The 23,661-nt window shown below is 38.5% G+C and overlaps 1 protein-coding gene across 2 annotated transcripts; it reads left to right on the forward strand.

Annotated features, from left to right (window-relative positions):
* Positions 1 to 1,572: 1,572 nt before the first annotated feature.
* On the forward strand, positions 1,573 to 22,244 carry LOC116500750 (S-adenosylmethionine synthase-like). 2 transcript variants are annotated; one of them, XM_032205970.1, is made up of 9 exons: positions 1,573 to 1,699; positions 6,426 to 6,503; positions 10,076 to 10,198; positions 10,843 to 10,955; positions 11,709 to 11,852; positions 13,274 to 13,492; positions 15,045 to 15,227; positions 17,936 to 18,069; positions 21,338 to 22,244. In XM_032205970.1, exons 1-9 carry the CDS (start codon positions 1,627 to 1,629, stop codon positions 21,438 to 21,440), a joined length of 1,170 nt encoding a protein of 389 aa, XP_032061861.1. In that variant the 5' UTR covers positions 1,573 to 1,626; the 3' UTR covers positions 21,441 to 22,244. The 2 variants fall into 2 exon arrangements, with proteins under 2 accessions (XP_032061861.1, XP_032061862.1); XM_032205971.1 differs by lacking the exon at positions 6,426 to 6,503.
* The last annotated feature ends 1,417 nt before the right edge of the window (positions 22,245 to 23,661 follow it).

Here is a 23,661-nt window from a genome sequence, read left to right on the forward strand (position 1 = left end):
CGGTGTAAAGTCTTTATTGTTCTCCTTCACACACATGAGCAATCCTCTGAGAACAGGTGCTCTTTAGTGTTACATGCTGAAAACTCTTGCCCCTAGGATTAATAATGAAAAAAAAAAAGGCAAAACTGAAATGGGTGCACGTGGTCTTTTGCCTCCTCCTCTTCATGTGGTTTTCATTACATTGTCAGTAAATAACTGCAGTTATTTCTGGAAAACTAGTACACACTTTCAGGATGTAAATGTATTGCAACAAGAAATACAAGCTTACAGTGAGGTAAAGTATGTGGGGAAAAAAAAACCCACATGCTGTTGGTTTTGGCTCATTTGTCTAAGTGTTTTATGTTCATTACTGCTTTTATTACCACATATATCACATAAATGGGAAGATGTGTCCTGAAATGAGACACACTCTTATCAGTGAAGCCTTTGCAGAATGAACAGACACCCCTCACAAGACATCTATTGGTGGCCTAGTGAGTGATGTCTTCTGTTCATGATGGCCAATAAGGTGTTCGGTTGTAGCTCTCCACCTGTGTCTCAGTACCCCTCTTGTTGCTGTATAACATGCTTAGGTCATGGAGCAAGACTTTTGGAAATGGCTGCTGATTTAGTGAAGCTGAGCTGAACATGGTATATTGCAGCAGTGGAGAACTGCAGTGGGAACAGGGGGTTTTTAAGACCAGACACACCTGCTGTTTCCTAAGTAGCTTTGTGACACTGTGTTGTACTTCACTATTCCAATGTGCAATTGCAATGTATTCCAAAAAATGCTAAAATAAAACAAGCTTCCAAAGGGGCGGAGCTTGCTTGCTTTTTTTAGATATCTTGAATCCAGCTGTTCCCTAGTGTATCTCTTCATCAAGGCAAACAGTAGGAGAAAAGGATTCTGTAAAATGAACTGAGAAAGCCTGACCATACACAAGTTTACTATTTTTTGAGCAAGGGCATACCCTTTAGTCTCAGAATTCAAGGTAATTTATAACGAACACGCTGCCTTTACTACTGGCTCTACAGACCATGCTGTTGGTTGTTATATATATGTAGCTCTTCACTGAGCCACTGAAAAAAAAAAGCAGTATTTGAGAAGAAGACCACAGCTTATCACCTGGAGCTGTTGTAAACATATCTTCTTGTATAAAAAAGAGATAAATTTCTGCACAGTTCATCACTGAAGCTAAGTACAGTGTATGGGTATTATGCCTAAGATAAAACTTCATTTGCCCTTACAAATTCAGATAAAATCTCCGTGTTTTTTACTATCTTGAAATGCTTTTTACTTAGCACTTAGAAGCAAGTGAGAATGGAGGCTTGGGGAAGTGTGCAAAAGTATTAAACTCTGGCTTAACTTACATTTAACTCACATTTAACTTAATGATTACACTTCTGCAGACTTTAACAGGACCAAGGTTAATCAAACACAAAAGTCTTATGAAAGATTTTTCTGTAGCAATGCTTTTTAAGATCCACAAAGATCAGCCTTAATCTTTTGAGGAACAAACATGCGGAAGCAATTACGTCGGCTGTTTGCATAGATACATTAACCTTTCCACCTCACGTTCTGTCTGTGCTTGTTCTGTAGCTGCTCTGGGTCTTTCTTATTTACAGGCTCGCTAAAAATACTAAGACATGTCAAGTCATACCTCAAAAAAAGAAAAGCGATTTCTTTTTACCTCAGAATCTGTTGCTGAAGGACATTCTGGTAAGTCAAAATACTGACTGAAACTTTGCTTTTATTAATACTTGCACTGAAGAATGCTATTTGATGGGAGTTTAATCATATCTTCCCTCGTGGAGAAAAAAAAAAAAAAAAAAAAAAAAACCAATTAATTACTTTGATTAGACTTCAGATTAATGTTTTTGTTTGCTTGGCAAGAATTTGTTTTATTTGTTTAGTATGTAACATAGTCTGGCATGAAGGGCTTTAAACTTTTGCTTGAGAGGAAGAAGTTTGGAGACATCTTCTACAACTAGACTTAGAGCTACCACATATACAGTGCATTGATTGCTTTTGTAATTCTGCAATGAAAAAAAAATATGTTTTTTTACATAGGTGATCATTTGTCTCAATTTCTGAAACATTTGGAATATTGAGCTTTGATTTTCTTGAGAGCTGCATTCCAGATACTAAATATAGCTGTTTTGCCACGTTGCTCTCCCTAATGCAAGTTTACATATGCTGTAGGCGGTACAAAACTAGTTTATTTTCCAGGGTCTGGGACTGAAAGACAATGCTTCAGCTCTAATTGCTGTTCATTAAAATCAGTTATTTTCCGCACAACATTGTTTAGACAGATGCGCATCTAGAAGATATGTTAACTTGTGGAGTAGAGGAAGTTTGGACCTTCAACATAAATACTAGTGATTTACATTTGCAGTAAAGGTAGCAACAGTTCCTTTTATTTTAACCTTCAGATGGATCATTTTAATTCTAAGGCTAAAATTAACATTACTTCTTTCCATATTAAAATAAAAGACAAAAAGCCTAATAGTAAGAAAATAAGGCTGATGTCAAACACTAAACTTTTTGCAGCTGAGTTTTTGTTGTGTATCTGTGTTCTCAGGATTGCAGTTTGCTATGTGGGAATGGCGTAGTGTGAGACCAGTTATAGTGTCACATCTGTCTGCCCAGCCCCTAGTGAATAGCCCAAGAGCTGCAAAACCACTGCAGCATGTAGTGTGTCACATCTAGAACCGCTGAAAAACACTTATTTGCTTTTAAACACTATGCTGTATGTTGTAATGGGGCAAATAGCTGAAGGCAATAAAACTTATCAGTTGTTCCAGGTTATGCCATTTCTGCTTGAGCATCAGATTCTGTGGCATAAACCTATTTTGCAACTTTCAGGGCTCAGTTTGACTCAGGGCAGTTGGCATATTTGCCATCTAATAAACTTTGAGCTTGGCATTACTGAATTTACACTGGATTTTAAATATAATTTCTGGGTCTGAAATTATGACCACATGATGTTTCTGTCTTTCATCTTACGTCCTTGTGTCATCAAACTGTGGTCATTTTTTAATCAGTGGTGGTACAATATAACTTATATAACCAACCATGTTTGTGATCCTGTAAGTAAATGCTCTAGCAAGAAATTTCAGTAAGGTAAGAGGACAAAGATCACACCCATCTGCAAAAGGGGCCCCACAGAGGATCTGGGAAACTACGGGGCCATTAGTCTTACTTCAAACCCTGAGAAGGTAATGGAACAAGTCCACTTATAAATGATTATAAGCCAAATGAAATAGGTGACTGGGAGGATCCAATACAACATCATTACTTGGAGTATCATCCTTGACAAACTGGCAAGATATAGATGGGACATGTCATCTGAGAGATGGAAATTGGCTAGCAGACCACACTCAGAGGGTGGTGATTGATGCCTTTCATGCAGCCTGGCAGCCCTTCACAAGTAGGGTCTGCCAGGGGTCGATGATGGGCCTCATGATGTTCAATACCTTCACAAATGATCTGGACAATGACATTGAAAGCCCCCTCATAAGTTTGCTGCTGACACTAATCTGGGTGGTGAGGTGGACATGTTGCAAGGGAGAGCCATTTTACATGGATATGGACAGGATGGAAGAGTTGGCAAGTGAGAACTGGATGTAGTTTAATAAGGACAAGCACAAGGTCCTGTGTCTGGGAGGACATGACCGAAGAGCCCAGTACAGGCTAGGAACTGTGCTTTGCTTTTAGCCTCATTCTAATTTGTGTTTGAGGTAATATTGATGGCACAAAGATCCACCTGTTCAAAGTTACAGGCTAGCATGGTTCACATTTCCTTTCTCTTAAAGTATGTTGGAAGTTGTACCATTCTGTTAGGAGAATCAAAATAGCACTTTTTGCATATCTGTGGGAAAGCTGAACACACTGCAAGTCTCTTTTCAGAGAAAATTTGAAAAGTACATATTTGTTATTTGGCAGATTGACAGGTATTAAACTTGTCTCTGAAGTAATTTAAATGACCTAAATTGTAAGTTTAAAATCAATGGGCCACTAGGCCTAGCTGTTAGCGCCGTCATGGAAATTGAATGTGCAGCCTGCTCCGTCAGCAAACACAAACCTGTGAGGAGTACAGGAAACCTCTGGGATATGGGAGGCCAGAGGAGGTGTCACCACCAGAGATGCTGCTGGACAGGGGATTGTGCACATGGGGGCAGGAGCAGGGCTGAAACATCCTGGGTGCAAGTCAGCCTACAGTGCCATGGCGGTGTGGCCTTCAGGGTCTGCAGCTGGTGGGAGGCGCCTTCACATGGGCTCCTTGGCCATTTGGCCAGTTTTTGTCACTTTGGCCAAATTTTTGGCCAAACTCTGGCTCAATGGGTGTTACCAGCTCTGGCCTGTGAAATCCCAATTTAAATTCCTGAATGAAAAGTAATTGTCCTAATGTGTATAAGCTACAGTGATTAACTGAATTAATAGTTTCCTTTAACAGGTGTTCGTGAAATGTCAGGTTTCTGAATGGTTCAAATGTGGTTTCTCACTCATGAATGTCCTATGAGGACACTTGGGCTGTCCAGTCTGGAGAAGAGGAAGACAAGGGGCGATCTGGTGGCTCTCTGCAGCTCCCTGAGGAGGAGAAGCGCAGAGGGAGGTGCAGGTCTCTGCTCCCTGGTCACCCATGTCGGGACAGGAGGGAACGGCACGGAGCTGTGCCAGGGAAGTTCAGACTGGGCATTAGGAAGAAAGTCTGTACCATGAGGGTGGGCAAACACTGGAACAAGCTTCCTAGGGAGGTGGTTGGAGCACCCATGCCTGTTGGTGTTCAAGAATAAAATATCCTTAATTATATCCATTAACTTTTGGTTAGCTCTGAAGTGACCTTGAAAGGTCCCTTCTGAATGAACCCTTCATCATTCCTGGTGATGGTCCCTTCCATCACTCTATACTACTCTGCAGTTCTCATATTAACTTCACTTTAAGCCTTAAACTTTGCATTGAATTACAGATATTTGGGGGCATAGAATAACTGTTATTTTATAATTTCATTCTTATATGCTTTCTTTCAAAGAAGATTAGAAGTAAATAAGTTGTTTAAGGTGAACATTCAGTTACACTCCTCCTTCATTAACTTCATCTTTGGGCTCTCTAGTTTACCTGCATATGTAATGATATTCCCAGAGGAGAGCAACAATAACATAGATAATTACATAGATAATTATGTAAACTTGCAAACAATAAAGACACCTGGTTTATGGATTCAGACAGTGCTGTAGATCTAGCTGCGTAGTTGTATGGCTGAATGTATTTACGATTTTTTTTGTTGTAATGATGGTGGGTACACTCTCTGCTGGGTTAAAAGCTGGCAGGATGGCTGGACCCAGAGAGTAGTGGTGAGGAGAGTGAAATCCAGCTGGTGACTGGTTATGAGTGGTGTTCCCCAGGGGTCGGTGCTAGAGCCCATCCTCTTTAACACCTTTATTGATTATTTGGATGAGGGAATTGAGTGCACCCTCACTAAGTTTGCAGACGACACCAAGTTGGGGGGGAAGTCTTGATATGCTGGAGGGCAGGAAGGCCCTGCAGGGGGACCTGGACAGGATGGGTGGGTGGGCAGAGGCCAGTGGGATGAGGTTCAACATGGCTAGGAGCTGGGTCCTGCACTTTGGCCACAACAACCCCATGCAGCGCCCCAGGCTTGGGGCAGAGTGGCTGGAAAGCTGTGCAGAGAAAAAGGATCTGGGGGAGCTGGTTGATGCTTGCCTGAACATCAGCCAGCAGCGTGCCCAGGTGGCCAAGAAGACCACTGGCATCCTGGCTTGTGGCAGGAACAGTGCAGCCAGCAGGAGCAGGGAGGTGATCATCCCCCTGTGCTCTGCTCTGGTGAGGCCGCACCTCAAGTACTGTGTTCAGTTTTGGGCCCCTCACTACAAGAAGAACATTGAGGCCCTGGAGCGTGTCCAGAGCAGGGCTGCAAAGCTGGTGAGGGGCCTGGAGCGCAAGTCCTGTGAGGAGCAGCTGAGGGAGCTGGGGGTGTTTAGTCTGGAGAAGAGGAGGCTCAGGGCAGACCTGCGCAATAAAATGCAGAAAGAGCAATAAAGAGGGTAGGAATGCAAACCCCTCACTGAAAGAGCTTGTCTTAAATACATGCTCAGAACATGCTTCTTACAACTCTTCTCCTAAAAATAGTATTTCTGGATGCATTTGCAGGTCTTTCTCTTTGTCCCTGACCCACTAGGCTGCTGGTCCTTGCAGACCATAGTAATATGTTTGTTAGATTTGACTTGAGGAGCGTTGTGAACACGGGTTAAGACATGTTCAGAATTTAAGTTATTAAAATAGCCTCTTGGCAGATGTTCTATAAACAGAAGTCTCTTGGCCACTGGAAATAAAATTTTACTACGATTTTCACTTTTCAGTTTTTATCACAAAAATAAATGTTATGTGTTTCTTTTTTTTTTTTTTTTTTTTTTTTTTCTTTTAGACAAGATGTGTGATCAGATAAGTGATGCTGTTCTAGATGCTCATCTCAGTATTGATCCAGATGCCAAGGTTGCCTGTGGTAAGTTCAAAGCAGATAGAAAAACAGATTAATGAAGCACAACAAGTAATCTCCGTTGATAAAACATCCTGTGCTCCAAAATTCTTGCAGTAGTTGGCTGGCAGTCAACACTTCAATAGTCAGTCAAGAGGCCAGTTCTTGTGTGCTGACTCGGAGGAGAAGGGAAGACAGGAAAAAGACTGTAGAACATGAACAGAAAAAAAAAAAAAAAAAGAGAGAGAACAGAGGAAACGTATATGTCAGGACACATTTTCTGGTATAGTGAGTAAAATGTATTAATAAAACTAAAATCCTTGAGTGCTAAATATATATTTGCTGTGCCTTTACAGAACCAGTTCATTTGTATGTGATTCTGATCAAACTGGAGGCTAAGAACTTACTGTTCTTAGGATTGGGATGAACACAGAATGGGAATGTTTCTAAGGGCCTTTGAGAGAAAAGCCATTTCTTTCACAGAATAAGTGATACAGGCCATAGTTGGAGCAACAGCATCTTGGGAGTACCATGATCTAATGAGTCAGTTGGTCTAAGAAATCTCTTTTGATCCTTGAGGCACAGATGTAAGCAATGAGAAGAGGTAGGGGGAGGGTTTACTGTTTACATTAGACTTGGTGAAGCATGTATTTCAGTATTGCAGGCAGTTATGCTTCTAAAAGCTGGAGCTGGTAACAGAGAAACACTGCAAAAATGACAAGGACTAAAAATGGGTCACAAGAGATGTGAGAAACAAGATCAGTTGGTCTTATCAAAAAGAAGACTGAAGTGTGACATGATTACATAGGTAAACCCTTAATGCCTGTGATCTGTTGGGGGGGGGGGGGGAATAAGAGAAAAAAATTAGAAAAATATTAAAACTGCTGGCTAGAGTCAGAAAACTGGAGTATAGCATTAATGTATAAGTCTGGAAAAGATAATTGGTTGACCAGATGCAGTTTGCTTTTTAAAAAAATAAAAAGTAAAAAATAGTTGCTTAGAGAAGAAAAAGCAGTTTCTGGGTAAAACTTAGAATTTCTATTTAATCGGTCAGGCCTACCCTCAAAGTTTCTGAAAGAAAAATAAAAGCATTATGCAAGTACTAAGTCACTGTAACACCACATTTTTATGTAACTATGAAACGTAATTTATGGAGATGTTGAAACTAGGTTCTATCTACCAATATAAAAAACTATATGAAGTTCTCTGAATTTTATTTGCTGCTTGGGCTTGTATGATCAGTGAGTTTTGCATATGAAGTTCTTAATTATTACACTGGCAAGTGCCACTTGCTGGTCGGTCTATGTGCTGCTGACATAAGATATAGCAGTAAAGTCAAGCAGGAGAATACTGTGTGCAAGTAACATAAAGCCAAAGGCAAAATCAGTATTCTACTTCCTCTCTGGTTAAGTGCAAGCCAAATGCTTTCTTGGGAATAAGAGATCCTTCCCAGTGTGTTCAGCAAATCAAAGTCAAGAGACAAAATTAGCTAACCATAAACCATGACAGTATAAAAATGAACTGGAAATTTCTACCTTGTAGTGGAGTATTCTTCTGGGAAGTGGTGTATTCTTTTGGGAAGGCTTAAACATTTAAGAAATTAATCCCCCCATGAAAAGCCCCAAACCTTGTAAGTTAACTTTCTCTCGAGTAGAACAAATGGGGGTGTTGTTAGGTCTCAGTTATGTGTTGCAGCTGTAGTGCAGCTCCTGAGCCATGCTTTCTTTTGGTTGCATTAAATTTCAGTCAGGATGGGAAGTGGTCATAGGTAGCAAGATGAATCATTCTTCTCCTCATACTAAAAGAAGTGTCTTTGTGCCATGAAGTCTTGCGTCACTGTCAAAGCTTTGTGTGGTTGTTACTGGCCTGGGAATGTTTCTAGGGACTATTGGTAATGACTGGAGCCTTATTTTGCTGTTTCTCCAAGCCCTGGTTCTGTAACTTTGCGTTCTTCTGGAAAGACTTTCCCTGCTGGTAGGGACCACACAGGAAATGCTGCAAGTCATTCTGCTCCTCTTTGTGCCTGGAATATAAGGTCTCTTCTGCCAGTACAGGAATCACAGTATGATACCTGCCTCACACACTTAGGTGGTCTGCTACAGTCAGGCAGGCAGGAAGAAGATCACAGGTCAGTAGGGCAGGAGCACAGGGCTGAGTGTGAAACTAATGTTATCAGGATACCTTGTGCTGTAGCGGTATCGCTGCTTGGGTTTGATGTGCTCTGTAGGTTTAGGGCTACTGTGCTATTATGGACTCTCACTGAAGACCACCATGCTGTGTTCACAGCATAATTCAGAGATACAATGTGAGTTGGTATATAGCCCAGTAGTTCAGTATAGACTAATTCCTCTTGCAAACAGAAAAAAAGGTTGCCCTGCACTGTTTTTAACAGATTATCTAAGCTAAACTAGCAAGTGAAGCAAGCTTAATTGTCTTTATGTGATACTGCAGTCCATACCTCTACAATCTTATAGCATATTCCTGCCTGTAATACTTAACCTTGAAAACAAAATTATTCAGATTAGATGATGAAGAGATGGTAAAAGTGATGGATGAAATTCAGCCTAGGTCTATGTAAGGAGAAAGAGAGCACACTTAATCCCAAATATTAAAGGCTAGGTTCGTTGCAAGCACACAGAAGTTGTACAATTACACGGGGGTTGTCACAGACACACATTTCTGTGGAAAGAGTCAGTTCTCAGTAGCTGTAAAAGCCCATGCTGAGGGTTAGGGATTGCACTGAAGCTAATGGACAGTGGAACCGAGAACATTGTTAAGCCAGTATGTAAATTCGGGGTTGCCTGTTGTGAATGCTGTGTGCAGTCTGTTCCTCTTATCCATCCCAGAAAGGCAATAGCAAGATTGTAAAAAGCCCTGGAAATAGTAACAGCATTGTCATGTGATGTCTTTAAATGAATAGCCTAGACCTCTTCAGTTCAGAACACAGGGGATTGAATGGGATATGAAATAGAGCTATATAGTTGTAGGTTGTAGTGATGCGGTGATTTTTTTGTGGTTGAATGCAGTATGGTTTAACACAAAATGTAGAAGGCATGACATGAGATTTGAAGACCACATTGATGCTTGAAACAATATGAAATGATTCTGCACAGAATTTGTAATGTAGTTGTGGAGCTTCCCACTCCAGGATGCTGTAGATGCTAAAAGTTTTCATGGTTGCTAAGAGCAACTGTGTGAATTAATGTAACAAAAATCTGTCAGACTGGTAATGCCATCTGTTAATAAATGATGTCCCTCTAGCTTCAGCAAGTCCCTGAGCTGAAATTGGTGTAGACCAGGAAAGCATTTGGAGCACAGTGCTGTAGACTTGACATGCTCTTATAAATGTTTGGTGCTGGCTACTATCAAGATAGGATAATTGCATTAGATGGAACCCTCATGTACTGATTTTAATGTTAGTATCAGCTAAAGAGAAGAGTAACTGCACATGGACCTATGCTTATGCTAAGGCATTTCTGAGTTTCCTCTATAAGTAATCATTTGTTTATAGAACCTTCTTCAGAATCTTCTTGTGTAATTGTAATGATAGTAGCAGTGTATATTTATATTTTTAATTAATTTATTTTTTTTCCCTGCAGAGTGTGTAGCAAAAACTGGAATGATTTTGCTTTGTGGAGAGATCACATCCCGGGCTATAGTAGATTACCAACAAATTGTAAGAGAGACCCTTAAGAGGATAGGGTATGATGACTCTTCTAAAGGTGAGTGAGATCCTTCTTGCATTCATTGGTGGATCTATTCTGCATGTGGCCAAAGTCTTGTTTTTTTTACGGTCTTCTTGAAAATAAAATGAAACGTGTATCCAGACCTACAAGAAAACTGCACAGTGGTTGATACAATTTTAGTGCCACAACTGGTACTGGGGAAGCTATTTGAAGTTGGCATGTTCAAAAAGACTTGTTCTTGAAAGGGCCATCTACCTCTTGCTCCTTGATGCAGAACTGGTGTTTGCTCAAATGTCAGAAGATGGTTACATCTGCAGGTTTGTACAGCAAAAGCTTTGACACTGGTGCTCCTTGTGCTTGGGGTGAATAAGCCTACAAAAGGATTATAAGCAACATCACAAGCTTTTGTGGGGCAGCTTGTACAGCTACACTTCATACACCAGTTTAAAGAGCTAATTTTTCAACTAATACCTTGTACTTGCCCAGATCTTGAGACTGTTGAATGTGTTGATACTGTCTGCTTCTGTTAGCAATACAAAGCCATGACAGTTTAGGAAAGTTACATGCTTAGAGTTATTAAAGTCTTAGCCAAAATAACTAGATATTCCAAAAATGTTTCTCTAGCAGTTCCTGAACTTTGAAGAATATATGACCTAACTTTCCAAAACTCCCTTCATTAGGATTGGACTATAAGACTTGCACAGTTTTAGTGGCCTTAGAACAACAGTGTAAAGAGATCAAGCATGCTGTCTCCCATGGCAAGAGTGATGATGACCTTGGAGCAGGGGATCAGGTAATGGGACTTCATTCCAGGCACTTACTCAGATTTAGTATATGCACAAAGAGTTAGATTTGTGTTGGAGCAGAGCCTTAAAAGCAACTGTACTGTAAGAATGAATGGCTAAATACTGTGCACTCTCTTAGCCTCTAGAAATGAATAAATAAATAAATAAATAAAATAAAATAAATAAATAAATAAATAAATAAGTTAAATAAATAAAAATAAAAAGAGAAGGAGAAAAAGTAACATAGCCATCTTATGGGTCCCTTCCAACTCGGGCTATTCTATGATTCTATGATCAGTAGCTTCACTGAAAGTGGCTTTTCTTGTTTCCTGCGGCCTTACTGACTAGAGCTACAATTAACCTTTTTATCAGTAGGTGGCAGTGCTGGTCTTTCGAGTCCTTTTGAGTAGCCTTTCTGCCTCTCAGGCATCAGATGTAGCATTATTTTAATTGCCATGAATGGGAGAGGACTGAGCAGTCTTTATGAGGTTTATGTCTATTAATCCTTTGGATTCTTATGGATGTTGAAGTCACTCTTGGGAACCCAATCCTGGTGTGTCTCTGATTCTTGTGCATGAAGATGTATAAATGTTATTTCAGACTGGCTGTGTTCACTTTGCACATTACTGCTGTATATTTCTAGGCTTGGGTGGTTTTAAAGTACTGTGTGGCAAAGGCAGGTGCAGAAATGCAAAGAGAACATGGAAATATGTGGCCTTTTTTCCCTGTTTTTCAATACAGTTCTCTGTTTTTCAATGCAGGGTTTGATGTTTGGTTATGCCACTGATGAAACTGAGGAATGCATGCCCTTAACAATCCTCCTGGCACACAAGCTTACTGCAAGGATAAAGGCTCTGGAACGGAATGGAACATGGCCCTGGGTTAGACCAGATGGGAAAACACAGGTTTGTAAAGTAGAAGCATAAAAAGGAGCTTACAAACTTTAAGGGTGAGTAACAAGAGAAATCATTTACCCTGTCTGCTGCTAAACCAGGATTCATATTGTTCTTGTTTGTTTGTTTTCCCAAAAATGGTGGTGTCTATTTTATATTCCAAGGTGGGGTGAATTTCACAAGGTACATGTGTGTAGCACACATGGGATGTTTAATCTGTTCTGTCAGTGCCTTTGCAGTTTTCTTCAAAATAACACTTGCATTTTGTTTCTTTTCCCCTGGAGTCTAAGATTAACAAATTACTGTCATCAAGCAGTTTTTGTTGTTGTTGTTTGTATGTTTGTTTTCTGAACAAATACCAGTATTCCAGAATCCTGGACTGAGATAGTTCTATGGTTTCTCAGCTAAAGCAGGCCTGCTTTTGTGTCAAACCCTATATATGCCGTATTTGATCGTTGGTCAGAGCCACTAACAGCCGTGTTGCAGAGCTGAGTGGATGAGTCACTGTGCCACACTGTAAGAGTGATGTACTTTGGCAGTCTCAAAGGCAGTAAGTCATCTGTCTTTCAGGCTGTGAAATCTTCAGCAGAGGAAAGGAAATCTATGCATGTGGCATTTCCAAGGCAGTGCAGTGTTTTATTCTTAATTGTTGTTGCTTTAGTGGGAATGAACTGCATTGAGTTGTACTGCTGCAGCTGTTACAGTGCAACACGGGTTGTGTCCGTTTCTTTTGGCAGCAGTGCATAGAATACATGAATATGCCTGCCATGGTGTAGGTATCCAAACATTTTTGAAGAGTAGGAAAGTAGATGTCTTCTGAGTCTGCAAGAAAACCTGTATTAAGGATGAAGCAATGCCATATATTTGCACGTATGTAAAAGGCATGCAGCGTGTAGCAAAAGATACAGCCCACCATATCATAAACTACAGTTACATATTTCAGCAGGGTTCTCCAAAAATTAATTTGGCTTTACTACTTGAAGTTACGTTAACATGCCAAACTGAATGAGTTTAGCATCTGTCAGTAGAAATCTTAGGCTTCTGTATCATACCAGCTGATTTTTTCTATCTCTGTGGAAACACATGTAATATCCTTTACCTAACTCTTTTGGTGATGGTACTTTAACACTTTCTGTATCTTTTCCCATGGTGATACTAAACATCAGCAACAACCCATTAATTTTCATCCATTTTATTTTATTTTATTTTATTTTATTTTATTTTATTTTATTTTATTTTATTTTATTTTATTTTATTTTATTTTATTTTATTTTATTTTATTTTATTTTATTTTATTTTATTTTATTTTTGCTGTAGAAAAGAATTGTGAAGTGTTTTTTTGTTTGTTTGTTTGTTTTTAATTTTCCAACTAGTGTTCCATCTGAAGAAGAGTACCGTAGAGGTGCTGCTGACCTTGAGTGATTTGTTTCCAGGTCACTATGGAATACAAGGACAGCAATGGAACAGTGGAACCCATCCGAGTACACACAGTTGTGATTTCAGTACATCATGCCCCAGATGTACCTCTACAACACATACAGAAGGAGCTAATGGAGAAAGTTGTTAAAGAAGTCATTCCAGAGAAATATCTTGATGAGCAAACAATTTATCATCTGCTTCCAAGTGAAAAGTTTGTAGAAGGTGGTCCTAAGGTATGGTGCTCTGAAAGAAGAAAGGCTAAACAGGCTTGGATTCAGAAAGCCTGAACAGATGTTGCCACATTTCTAAATGCTGTCTTGCACTGCTATGACTTTAAATAAAAAAGTATATATATTTTTAAGGAAGCTTCAGTCACTTCTACTGGAGTTTTAGTACTGAACAGCTTGCATCTAAACTGAGCTGTACCTGCTTGGATAGCCAATTATAAAGATTCTTGGATTTTTGTCTTGCTCTCAGAAGGTATTTTAAATGACTGAATGTTTTCCTGTAGGTCACATGCTAAAATGCCTGACAGGAAGAATCTATTTGCTTTCACACTAAAAACAAAATATAATAATAATAATAATAATAATAATTAATTAAATAAATAAATAAATAAAAAACCCCAAAACAGAAATAACTACATCTTCTATAATTGAGTTTCTACACATAAATAAGCAAGCATCTACATTTATATCATTCAGAAAGCTTCACAAAAGTTAATGGAACCCTTAATGTACTAAACCCCTTGCTACTTGTTAGAATTTGACTTCTGTTCCAGTTTCAACATACTAGTACCAATAAGCAGGTCATTGCTATGAATTTGTAAAAAGTTTCATTGTACAAAACTTTTTAGTTTTGTGTAAGGAATTAAATTACTAAACTTACAAGGTGTGCTCATGATCATACTGGGATGGTGTAGGGAAACTGTTTTCACTGAGGAATAAATATCAGCTTTACTCCTATATTACTTATTTGGAGATTTAATGTTAGTGTATTAACTAAATTAATACAATTAAACAGTTAATGCTGTTCTAGGATGGAGTTTCTTGACATTCTAGTGTTTGTTTAACAGCTTGCAGTTAACAGCTTTGCTAATCTCACAGAAAGACAATAATTCTCTGCTGGTTGAACAAGTTAAATCATCTCATCAAGTTGTGGGAAGCAGGCCAAAGTCCATGCAAAAGGGTGGTTTTCCATCACTGGGGATGCAGGCAGGTGGGAAGAAGCTAGGAGAAGTATCAAGCAGTCCTTGTACCACCAGTGAACCGTTGGATGAACTCAGATAAAATATTTCAGTGCCCTTGTGCGAGACAGCACTGAGATGCAGCTCTGTGAAGCTACTGCTTCCACTTTAGTATGTGTATGTAAGCGAAGCTTGTTAACCTTTTGGGTCTTACGTGATCTGTTGTTCAGCAAGGCCTTTTGTCTCTCAAAATTCTTCACCTCTGTCAAGTGTTATTGAATGAAGTCATTGGTCAGCAATCCAGAGAAAGTATTTCAACATTGCTGATTTGAAGGCAGCACACTTTTTGTGACACGTTCAGTTATGCCACTTTCTTATTAGTTTTCTAACGTTATTGCAGCAGGGATGGTTTAGTACATCCCTGAAAAAATAATTCCAGTTATGTACATACCATTCATTAAACAGTTGTATGTGAAAGTAGGTACTGTGAACAATGAGTTGTATCTGTGGCAAATGCGAAATAAAGCTGTACCTAGTAACCTAGCATGGGATTGGATAAACTGCTGTGTCTCATGAATATTGAATTGTTTGTCCTGCAGAGTGATGCTGGACTGACTGGCAGGAAGATCATTGTGGATACCTATGGAGGCTGGGGGGCCCATGGCGGAGGTGCTTTCTCTGGAAAAGACCCTTCCAAAGTCGATCGTTCTGCAGCGTATGCAGCTCGCTGGGTTGCAAAATCACTGGTAAAAGCTGGTCTCTGCAAAAGAGTATTAATCCAGGTAAGGGCAACTGTGGAAGTAATACACCATAACAGAAATTCTGTCTCTTCAGTTTTTCCCTCAGAATACATGCCAAAATCACAGTCCCACTCCAGGTTAAGAAGATCATGTCCCATATTAAAATGGGTCTCCAGGGTGTTCATCTTGGGAAAGTGTTAAGGAGGCCTGTGAGGGAAGCCAAAGACACAGACCAGGAAGTACCTGAAACAAGGAGTGTTCTTAGTAGTACTCTTCCTCCAGCTCTGTTGCTACCCCTGCTTCTGGGCACTATACCATTGCTGCTTTTATTTCAGGGAACTCAAGTGATCTTCCCCACACATGTGCACTTCCAGCACTTCAACTTGTGTTGCACTGCACATTACAGACAGCTATGTTAGCAGTATCTAGATGCAGCTGCGCAACCTTCTCTTCTAAATGTTCATATTGCTTGTAGCTTAAACCACTTCAAGCTGTATTTGAAATTACCCAAAAGCTACTGCAAATTCTCTGTCGTGGGTTCCTGTTATACTATTATTGTGTGAGCTAAGACTAAAAGCAAAATTCAATTATATAAGACTTTTTAAAGAATTTAATACAAGAACAACTTTCATCAATCTTATATGTTCAGAAGAAATGCACTTCCTTTCTCAGGCATGAATTTTGGGGACTATTAAGTCTAAGAAATGGAAGGAGATTTTTTATTGACACTTACACAGTTACACCATTAAGTACAAATCCAAAGTAAATGCTAAACAATTGAGGTTTGTCCAGGCAGTTGGTAATACACCAGATCAAGCTGTGATCTGATTGATGCTTTGTTGGAGAAGTATGTTTAGAGTTCTTTACCTTCACCACTGAGCAGAGAGGAGGTCCACTGAATCTGTTTAAAATCAAGGATTTGATACCCAGACATACTGATTAGGAACAAGACCCATTACTTTATATGTGCATGTGTTTGATATCTGATTAAACTTAAAGTCTTGAGTAAAACAAGAAAAGGGGAGATTGGGAATACAGCAAGCACAGATAGCAATGTTTACCAAATTACTATTTTATTTTATTTTATTTTATTTTATTTTATTTTATTTTATTTTATTTTATTTTATTTTATTTTATTTTATTTTATTTTATTTTATTATTTTCCTGAGGGAATACAAATTTCTGACTTGGTATGCATATTTGTAGTGGTATTTTTGAACACATATATCACTGTCTTAATTCATTAGTTAGGTGGGAATGTTGTTATTTCATAACTCTTAGACACCCTCCTTAAGTTCCTGAGTCTGACTGTAGTAGACAAGGCAAGATTAATTTCGTAAACAGCAAAATACGGAGATGTCAGATATTAGCAATATTGGGAAGAAAGGAAGAGAGAAGAGGATGAGAGCAGAAAAGCAAAGGTCCTTGTAAGTTGTAGAAGGCTGGATTAAAGATTAACATGGAAAAATCTATCAAGTGGAAATATTAATGTGTTTTCATCCCAGTAGTGGCTGTATTGTAAGACCCTGCCAGCCTCCAGCGAGGCTTATGATTGAGCTGGCTTTGCTATGGACATTGTTTCCACACTAACCAGCTTTTAATACTAAAAAGGCAACATGCAGTTCCAGATGGGAACTGCAGGCTGATTAGCTGTATATTATCACACATACCATGTAGTTTTTATTTAGCATTATATAGAATTATCAGCCTATTTTTTTAATGAAAAACAGGCTTACCATTACAGTGACTTATACTTAGTCCGACTGATGGTTAAACAACACAAAATTATCTAAGGGGAAGATTTGCATTATTGGGGTAGTTTCTATCAAAAATCAATTCTGGGTTACTAAAAAGTACCAAGATAGAACTGAGCCACTGGACTTACTGCTTCCTGAAGTCTGCAGAAACCAGACACAGTGAGGAAGACCTGTGAACTTCAGTGAAATGGTTTGTGTTGCTTAGTTACATTCAAGCAAAACACATTTTCATATAAATGCATCCTGATTAAAAAAAAAAAATGAAGCATGTGTTAGCCTATGCTACAGGAGGACTATGTTTCTGAAAGGGACTGAATGACAAAAGCAAATAGATTTCAAGAGAACTTGACAGTACTGTGCTATGGTGAAAAGAAACTAATGCGATTCTTGGACATCAGAAAGATGCTATAGAGCTGAATATAATGAAATTGCAGGCAGTACTCCCTGCATTACTTTGTGTCTTTCTGATAATTGTGTTTTTAAAAGTACATGAAAGTATTGGATGAAGACAGTGCATGCAAAAAGTTGTTCTGGGAAAAAAAGTGCTTTAAGAAGTAAAGCTTTTCTTCTTTTTTTAAGACCCATCCTACATACTTTTTTCTTTTTTTTACTTGCCTCTGGGAAAAAAAAAAAAATATATATATATATATATATTTGTAGATCTCAGAACCTGGAGTCTCAGGGGCTTGAAGTCCTTGAGTCTAACCAATGGTGAAGGATGCAAAATGACAGTATCTGAGCACGTAGAAGGTACCTCTTTCGCTTTTAAGGCTTGTCACCCAGGTCTAATATTTGATCAAGACGAACATTTTATGAAGAAAATAGGCGATTTCCTAACATAAAAGAAAACCAGCAAAAACATATTTCCTAGCTTTCTATATACAGAAAAAGTACATATGAACTTCCCTTGTTAAATAAGATAGATCTTTCTCTTAAACAAAATGTAGGAAGGACTCTTTAACTGCATCTGAGTTATGTGTGTGTCTTCCACAGCTATCATATGCTATTGGTCTGAGTCATCCTCTTGCGATCTCAGTGTTTCATTATGGAACCTCAGACAGATCCGAAGAAGAGCTGCTCGAGATTGTACAGAAAAACTTTGATCTACGCCTTGGAGCTATCATAAGGTTTGTGTGCTATTAGTATTTGCTGAAAGGAATCGTGTTCTTAATGCTTTTCTAAAGCAGTTTAATATTAATATTTCTGGCTCCTAACCTCACAGAAGTCACCTTCATCATATGTCTATTGCTGCTGTCACTTCTGCTGTTGCCTGACCCACACACTCAGTACAGCATACAAAGCCTGGTTCATAAATCCTATCACAAGATGTTCTGAATAAGTAAGGTCTGGCCGAACTGTATAATGCCACATCTCCCAGTAACCCTGGTAGTGTGCTATGGAGCAGTTCATTAGTCAGGTGGTAGCAAGCTTGGTTAAGTAGAATTAGAATTTAACATTAGATGTAGAGTGTAAGCCTCCCCGTCCCAGGTTTATCTGGAGAGCATCAGAAATATTGCCTCTTACTGAAAGAAGTACTCGGTTAAATATGGTCTCCCCGCATTCGATCTTTAGGTGGCAACAAATTGTAAGTCAGCTGCCATGAGACGGCAAGATTCTGGTGTCTTCACTTTACTAGCAGTCCCTTTGAAATGAGTGGGTAGTTAGTGCCGTAATTTGCTCTTACTCATGCACAGAAACTGTGCGTTGCCTTACCACAGTAGTGGCAGAATGGTGCTTGCTGTTGCTTTTCTGGGGATGTTGACCATTAGCCCCAAAGAGAAAGCAGCACTTGTAAGGTACTAGCTTCTCCAAAAGAGCAAAATGTAACCTGTGTTCTGCATCAGGAAATCTGAAGTCAGCTAAACTTAATTTAAATGGAATGCAGGTATCTTAAATGCTCTCTTAAGCCTCCTTAAGAGGTTGAAGTATCTTGTGTTTAAAATAATGGGGGGGGGGGGGGGGGGGGGGGGAGATAAATAAATAAATAAATAATCCTGCCATGAGATGTCCTGAAGTGAAAAGTCAGTTATGATCAGAAACGTATGAGTCATTGAGGCTACCACGCAGTCACTGAGGACAAGAAAATCCAAGACTACTCAGGCTGCTTCCTGCAGCCAACCCAGGTATATACCTTTCTGAAATATTTGTGGACCTGAGCAAGGAGGTGTTTTAGACAGACATAGTCGTTATATTTAAAGAAGCATGGGAATTGTGATCTTCTCTCAGAGCACAAAAGGCTGGAAGAGAGAAGCAGAGTCAGCTCCTGTGCTTATCAGCAGTGACCCGCCTACACACCATGCAGCAGTAATTTGACCCTAATATTTTTCCTTCTTTTTGTCCTTTTTGTGAACAACTCAGGATGTGAACTTTTAGGAGGTAGATGTCATTACAAGTTTGTAGTCCATCATCCTGAGACCTAATTATAGAGTCTCACTCTCTCAGTCGTGAAGAAGTTTTGAATCTCCTGGCCGATTTTCACCAAACTTTGCAGTCTTGACTTCATTTTGTGAAATATACAACTAATGGAGAGAGACACTCTCTCTTTTTTCTATTAAAGGAGCTGCCACACAAACTTTACTTCTTATTAAAATCTGTAGAATTTGACATGGGAGCTCAAGTCTGAGACAGATAGCAGCAAGAGTCTTCATGAATTGAGTCTGTCACTTTGAGCAATACTGGTTTTAAAACATCAGTTCTGAAATGCTAACATGTGTGTTTGATGTCTCATTATTTGAGGAAACCACTTGTAATGATTCACTTCTTTTTTTGCTCTGGAGCTATTAATATCATTCTGGTCTATGTATTCTGGAGAAATCTTTATTGTATTTGACTATGAGGGGGAAAATGCCAACGTCTGAATGAATATGAGGGCTCTTTTTTCCTTAGGAGGGAGCCGTTTCTCAATACCAATCCACTATGAGACGGTATCAATATTTTTCCAGTGAGGCCAACCTTTTACAATTCTTTTCAGAATGTTTTCTGAACATATACACTGAGCGTAGAGTTGAAGTTTTTGTTTTTGTTTGTTGTTTTTTAATATATATATTCTGAGTTATTATGGCAACTTAAGTTGCTAAGCAATGTTTTCTACATGTCATCAGTTTTACAAATTGAATTGAAACTCTAATTTTCCTTTGTAATTATGGCAGTTCGTTGCCATCAATAGTTTGTGTGGAGGTTCCCAGACACATTCCTTGATTTGGTACAGAAAAAAATACTGCATTTTTAAAGTACATTTTCTTAGTCCCAGAACTTGCGAAGACAGAAGGAAGAAAACAGGCAAAACCAAGATAATTGTTTAGTGAATATTTCCTTGGTAAATTTACCTCATGACAGTTAAAGTCCTTTAAATGGTGCTAGCTACCAATTCTAACCAACTAAGCACCGAAGTATTTTATGCTGTCTTACTTTTCATCTAGTTGGAACTCACATTTTGATGTTTTTTGCTATTACAATCAAGTACGGATGACTGTAGTGGCTCTTGAAGCATGTGATCGTATTACATAAAATGTTATTTGAGGCAAGACTTAGCTGCTGTTCATCATAAGATCCACAAATGACCCCTTAAGTGTTAGAATATGTAATATCTTCACCATCTAAAAAGAATTAACAATCCTGCTAGTATTTGTGTTGCTTTGCTTACTTTGCTATTCCTCAGCTGGTTTTCTCTCTAGCAGCTTAAGATATGAATCATCTATTTTAAACGTGCTTTTAAAGATAATTAAACATAATAATAACGAATGAAGAAAGCACAAATAGAGGAAAATGTCAGGCCTTGCCTGAAATAAAGAAAAACATGGGTGTAGATACCTTTGACTAACCATTTAGCATAGCTGCAATCTGCTACATGATGCAGACTAAAACCCAAGAATCATGACTTGCATCTTCATTATTTATCTAGCCACAGTCATTGTTATGCCCTATTCTGGTGAGTCTGTGCAGTAGACATAAGCAGTTTTAAACCTCCACAATTACTCAGTCCACTAGATGATGATCGTCTTTGGCTGCTTTTTTTGAGATCAACATTGTCTATCTAGAAGAGTAGCACTCGAAAATATTCTGCATTAGACTCACAATAACACAAAATGCATTCTTGCTTGCACAGGTATACCTGAACTTCATTCCAATTGCAATGCTTCTGCATTAGAGTGCTTGCTTATAAAGCTTAACTGTATTACCTTATCTTTGTTAAATTTGAAGAAAGCTGACTGTAGTTACTTTAAATTGAAGCTATCAGCTCACTACCTTTCCTGATGTAATGCTTAGTGACTGGGCAAGGAAACAATGCCTAATATTTTAAATCTTTATTCTAGGGGTAATACTGATTGTCCCTCCGACATGTCTAAATCACAAAACACACTGGAGTAAAGTGTTGTGTTTTTTCTTTTCATTCAGGGAGCTGGATTTGAAGAGGCCAATCTATCAAAAAACAGCTTGCTATGGGCACTTTGGGAGAGAAGAATTTACATGGGAAATACCCAAAAAGCTTGTGTATTAAGCTTTTCAGAATGCTTCATTTAATTGAAAGGTGGTTTAACAATCAGATGCAATTCCAAGCTGTTCATGAAAAGACTGTATCTACTCTTTTTTTTTTTTTTTTAAATGACGTTGTGTAGCTAACAGATGTACTAAAAAATAATTGTATTTAATTTCTAGCTTTCACCATGACCTCACTCTTTAAATGTATGCAGCTCAATTAACATACTTTTCAGCTCTGTCTTTGGTAACGTGTGAACAACTTAGGCCTTTGGCTTCCATCAGATGTAAATTGTACAGATGCTTGTCAAAGTCACTACTGTCCTGCCAGAGAAGCCTGCTACTGCTTACCCAGTTAACTTTGTCCTGAAGTGGGCAAGGTAACTTCCAACAGCTGCCTGTGACAGGAGAAAGAAATAGTGCAAATTGCCTAAATTCTCTGGGCAGTGACCTCCACAATTACAGTTTTAGTTATGGTATTTCTGGTCAGAGCAAATGATTAAAAACACCCATTTCAGAACGTAGCTTGTTGTAACTCTAAATGTACTTAGGTCTGAGGTAGTGTTATCTGTTTGCTTTTAACATTGTAGTGTTGTAGGTTTACCTCTGTGAAAGCTGATGGACTCCTTTGTTGTAATGCCTTTACTTATTTATAGTTACTCCTTTTCAAACTGAAAATATCCATGTCTGCATGAGTTGGAAAAGGTTGTGTAACGTTTCAGTTAAGTTTCATTTAGTCACTTCTGAAATGTAAAATCTTTTTGCAAAAAAACACTTGGAGGACATTATTTTCCTTTGACTTCTGGTTAAGAGCACAAAATGGAGAGGGAGAATTCAAAATCATTCAGCTTTTGGTTTTTTTTTTTTTTTCCAAGGACTGGAAAAGATGAAAAGGCTTGCATACAGGAGGTAGCACTATCCATCCAATCTCCAGAGCTTCTGCTTACACATTTTTAGCAAATCTTCCAATAAGTATTGAATTAATGTTATTTTCATAGGGTAGCTATTTTGCTCAATGTGAAATTTTCCTCAAAAACAGTAGAGGACATGTGCCTTGTTTAAAACAAGCAAACAGAAAAAGGCTACCTCTGCTAAATTTGTAGTGCTTAGTACAAAACCAGAGACAAAACAATTGCTCCACAAAATCAATTAACATCTTTTCAAAATGCTTTCCTACTGCAAGTCTATAAATGAATCACTTAAGCTGTAGCCTCAAAACTGAAAAATGATGCCCAGAGCAGACATAATCATCAAGACTGAAGTTATTGCTGAAAATTTAGGTAAATTATAATGTAGCCTACATACAGCAGTCAATCAAAATATTTTTATTTCCAAGTGTTGCAACTGATATTTTAATAAATGTGTTAATCTCAAACGAACAGGCTTTTCTTTGAAATATGTGTCTACAATATGTTGTACAAATCCATCAAAACATAGTAGTTCATCACCTGTGTGAGAAATTGTAACTGCATATCAGATTAAAAGCCCCAAATAGTTTATGCATTGTACTTTGAGACTTCAGCCAGAGTAGCAGTCTGCACAGATATTCAGCTAATAAAGTTACAAGTATGAAAAATATGTGTTATAGTAAAATAATTTGTAACATCATAACGATGTACACTGTAAAATATAGAGCCATTAGTGGCTGTTCTAGGAAACGTGATGTTTTTGTTTTTTTTTTTTTTTTTTTCAAATAGTGAACTTAGATGTGCACTTCCAAAAGTTAATGATCCTCATGAAGTCCTTTGAGGTAGAACTAAACCTAAATCTTTCAAAAGGACATAGTTTCGCTCAAACCTAGAGAAGCCAATTAGAGAAGAAAATGAATGAAACGGAAGTGCCAGCTTGGCTATGAAAGTCCCTTTCTTTCTGATCTCAGAAGAGATGAAGAGTTTCTGCTGGCAAAACGAAGACATTAAAATTAAGAAAGGTCAAAACCTGTTCTATTTGCTTTGTGTCAGAATTAGCTTTGACTCATGCTTTCAGAGTACATCACAAGATCAGCTGCACCAAAAAATACAAACCTTAGAGATGTAATTAATCTTCCTGCTAAGATGGGACACTCTCCTTCTTCTGAAATAGATTTTCAGCTGTGCTGAACCTAGCAAACCTTATCTAGAGCCATGCAGACATTATTATGTATCCCATTTTGTTAACTGTATTTCTCTTAAACGCTACAGAGAAACGCAAAGTGGAATGTTAATTCATCACTTTTCAATTCATTTAATTCCTAATGAGCTGAA

The sequence above is a fragment of the Aythya fuligula genome, chromosome Z (assembly GCF_009819795.1).
Source record: "Aythya fuligula isolate bAytFul2 chromosome Z, bAytFul2.pri, whole genome shotgun sequence".
NCBI lineage: Eukaryota > Metazoa > Chordata > Aves > Anseriformes > Anatidae > Aythya > Aythya fuligula.

Coding starts and splice junctions, on each gene's coding strand:
- LOC116500750 (XM_032205970.1), top strand. CDS start 1,627: ATGTCAAGTCATACCTCAAAAAAAGAAAAGCGATTTCTTTTTACCTCA. Junction 11,853..13,273: donor GACCAGATGGGAAAACACAG/GTTTGTAAAGTA, acceptor ATTTGTTTCCAG/GTCACTATGGAATACAAGGA. Junction 13,493..15,044: donor TTGTAGAAGGTGGTCCTAAG/GTATGGTGCTCT, acceptor TTTGTCCTGCAG/AGTGATGCTGGACTGACTGG.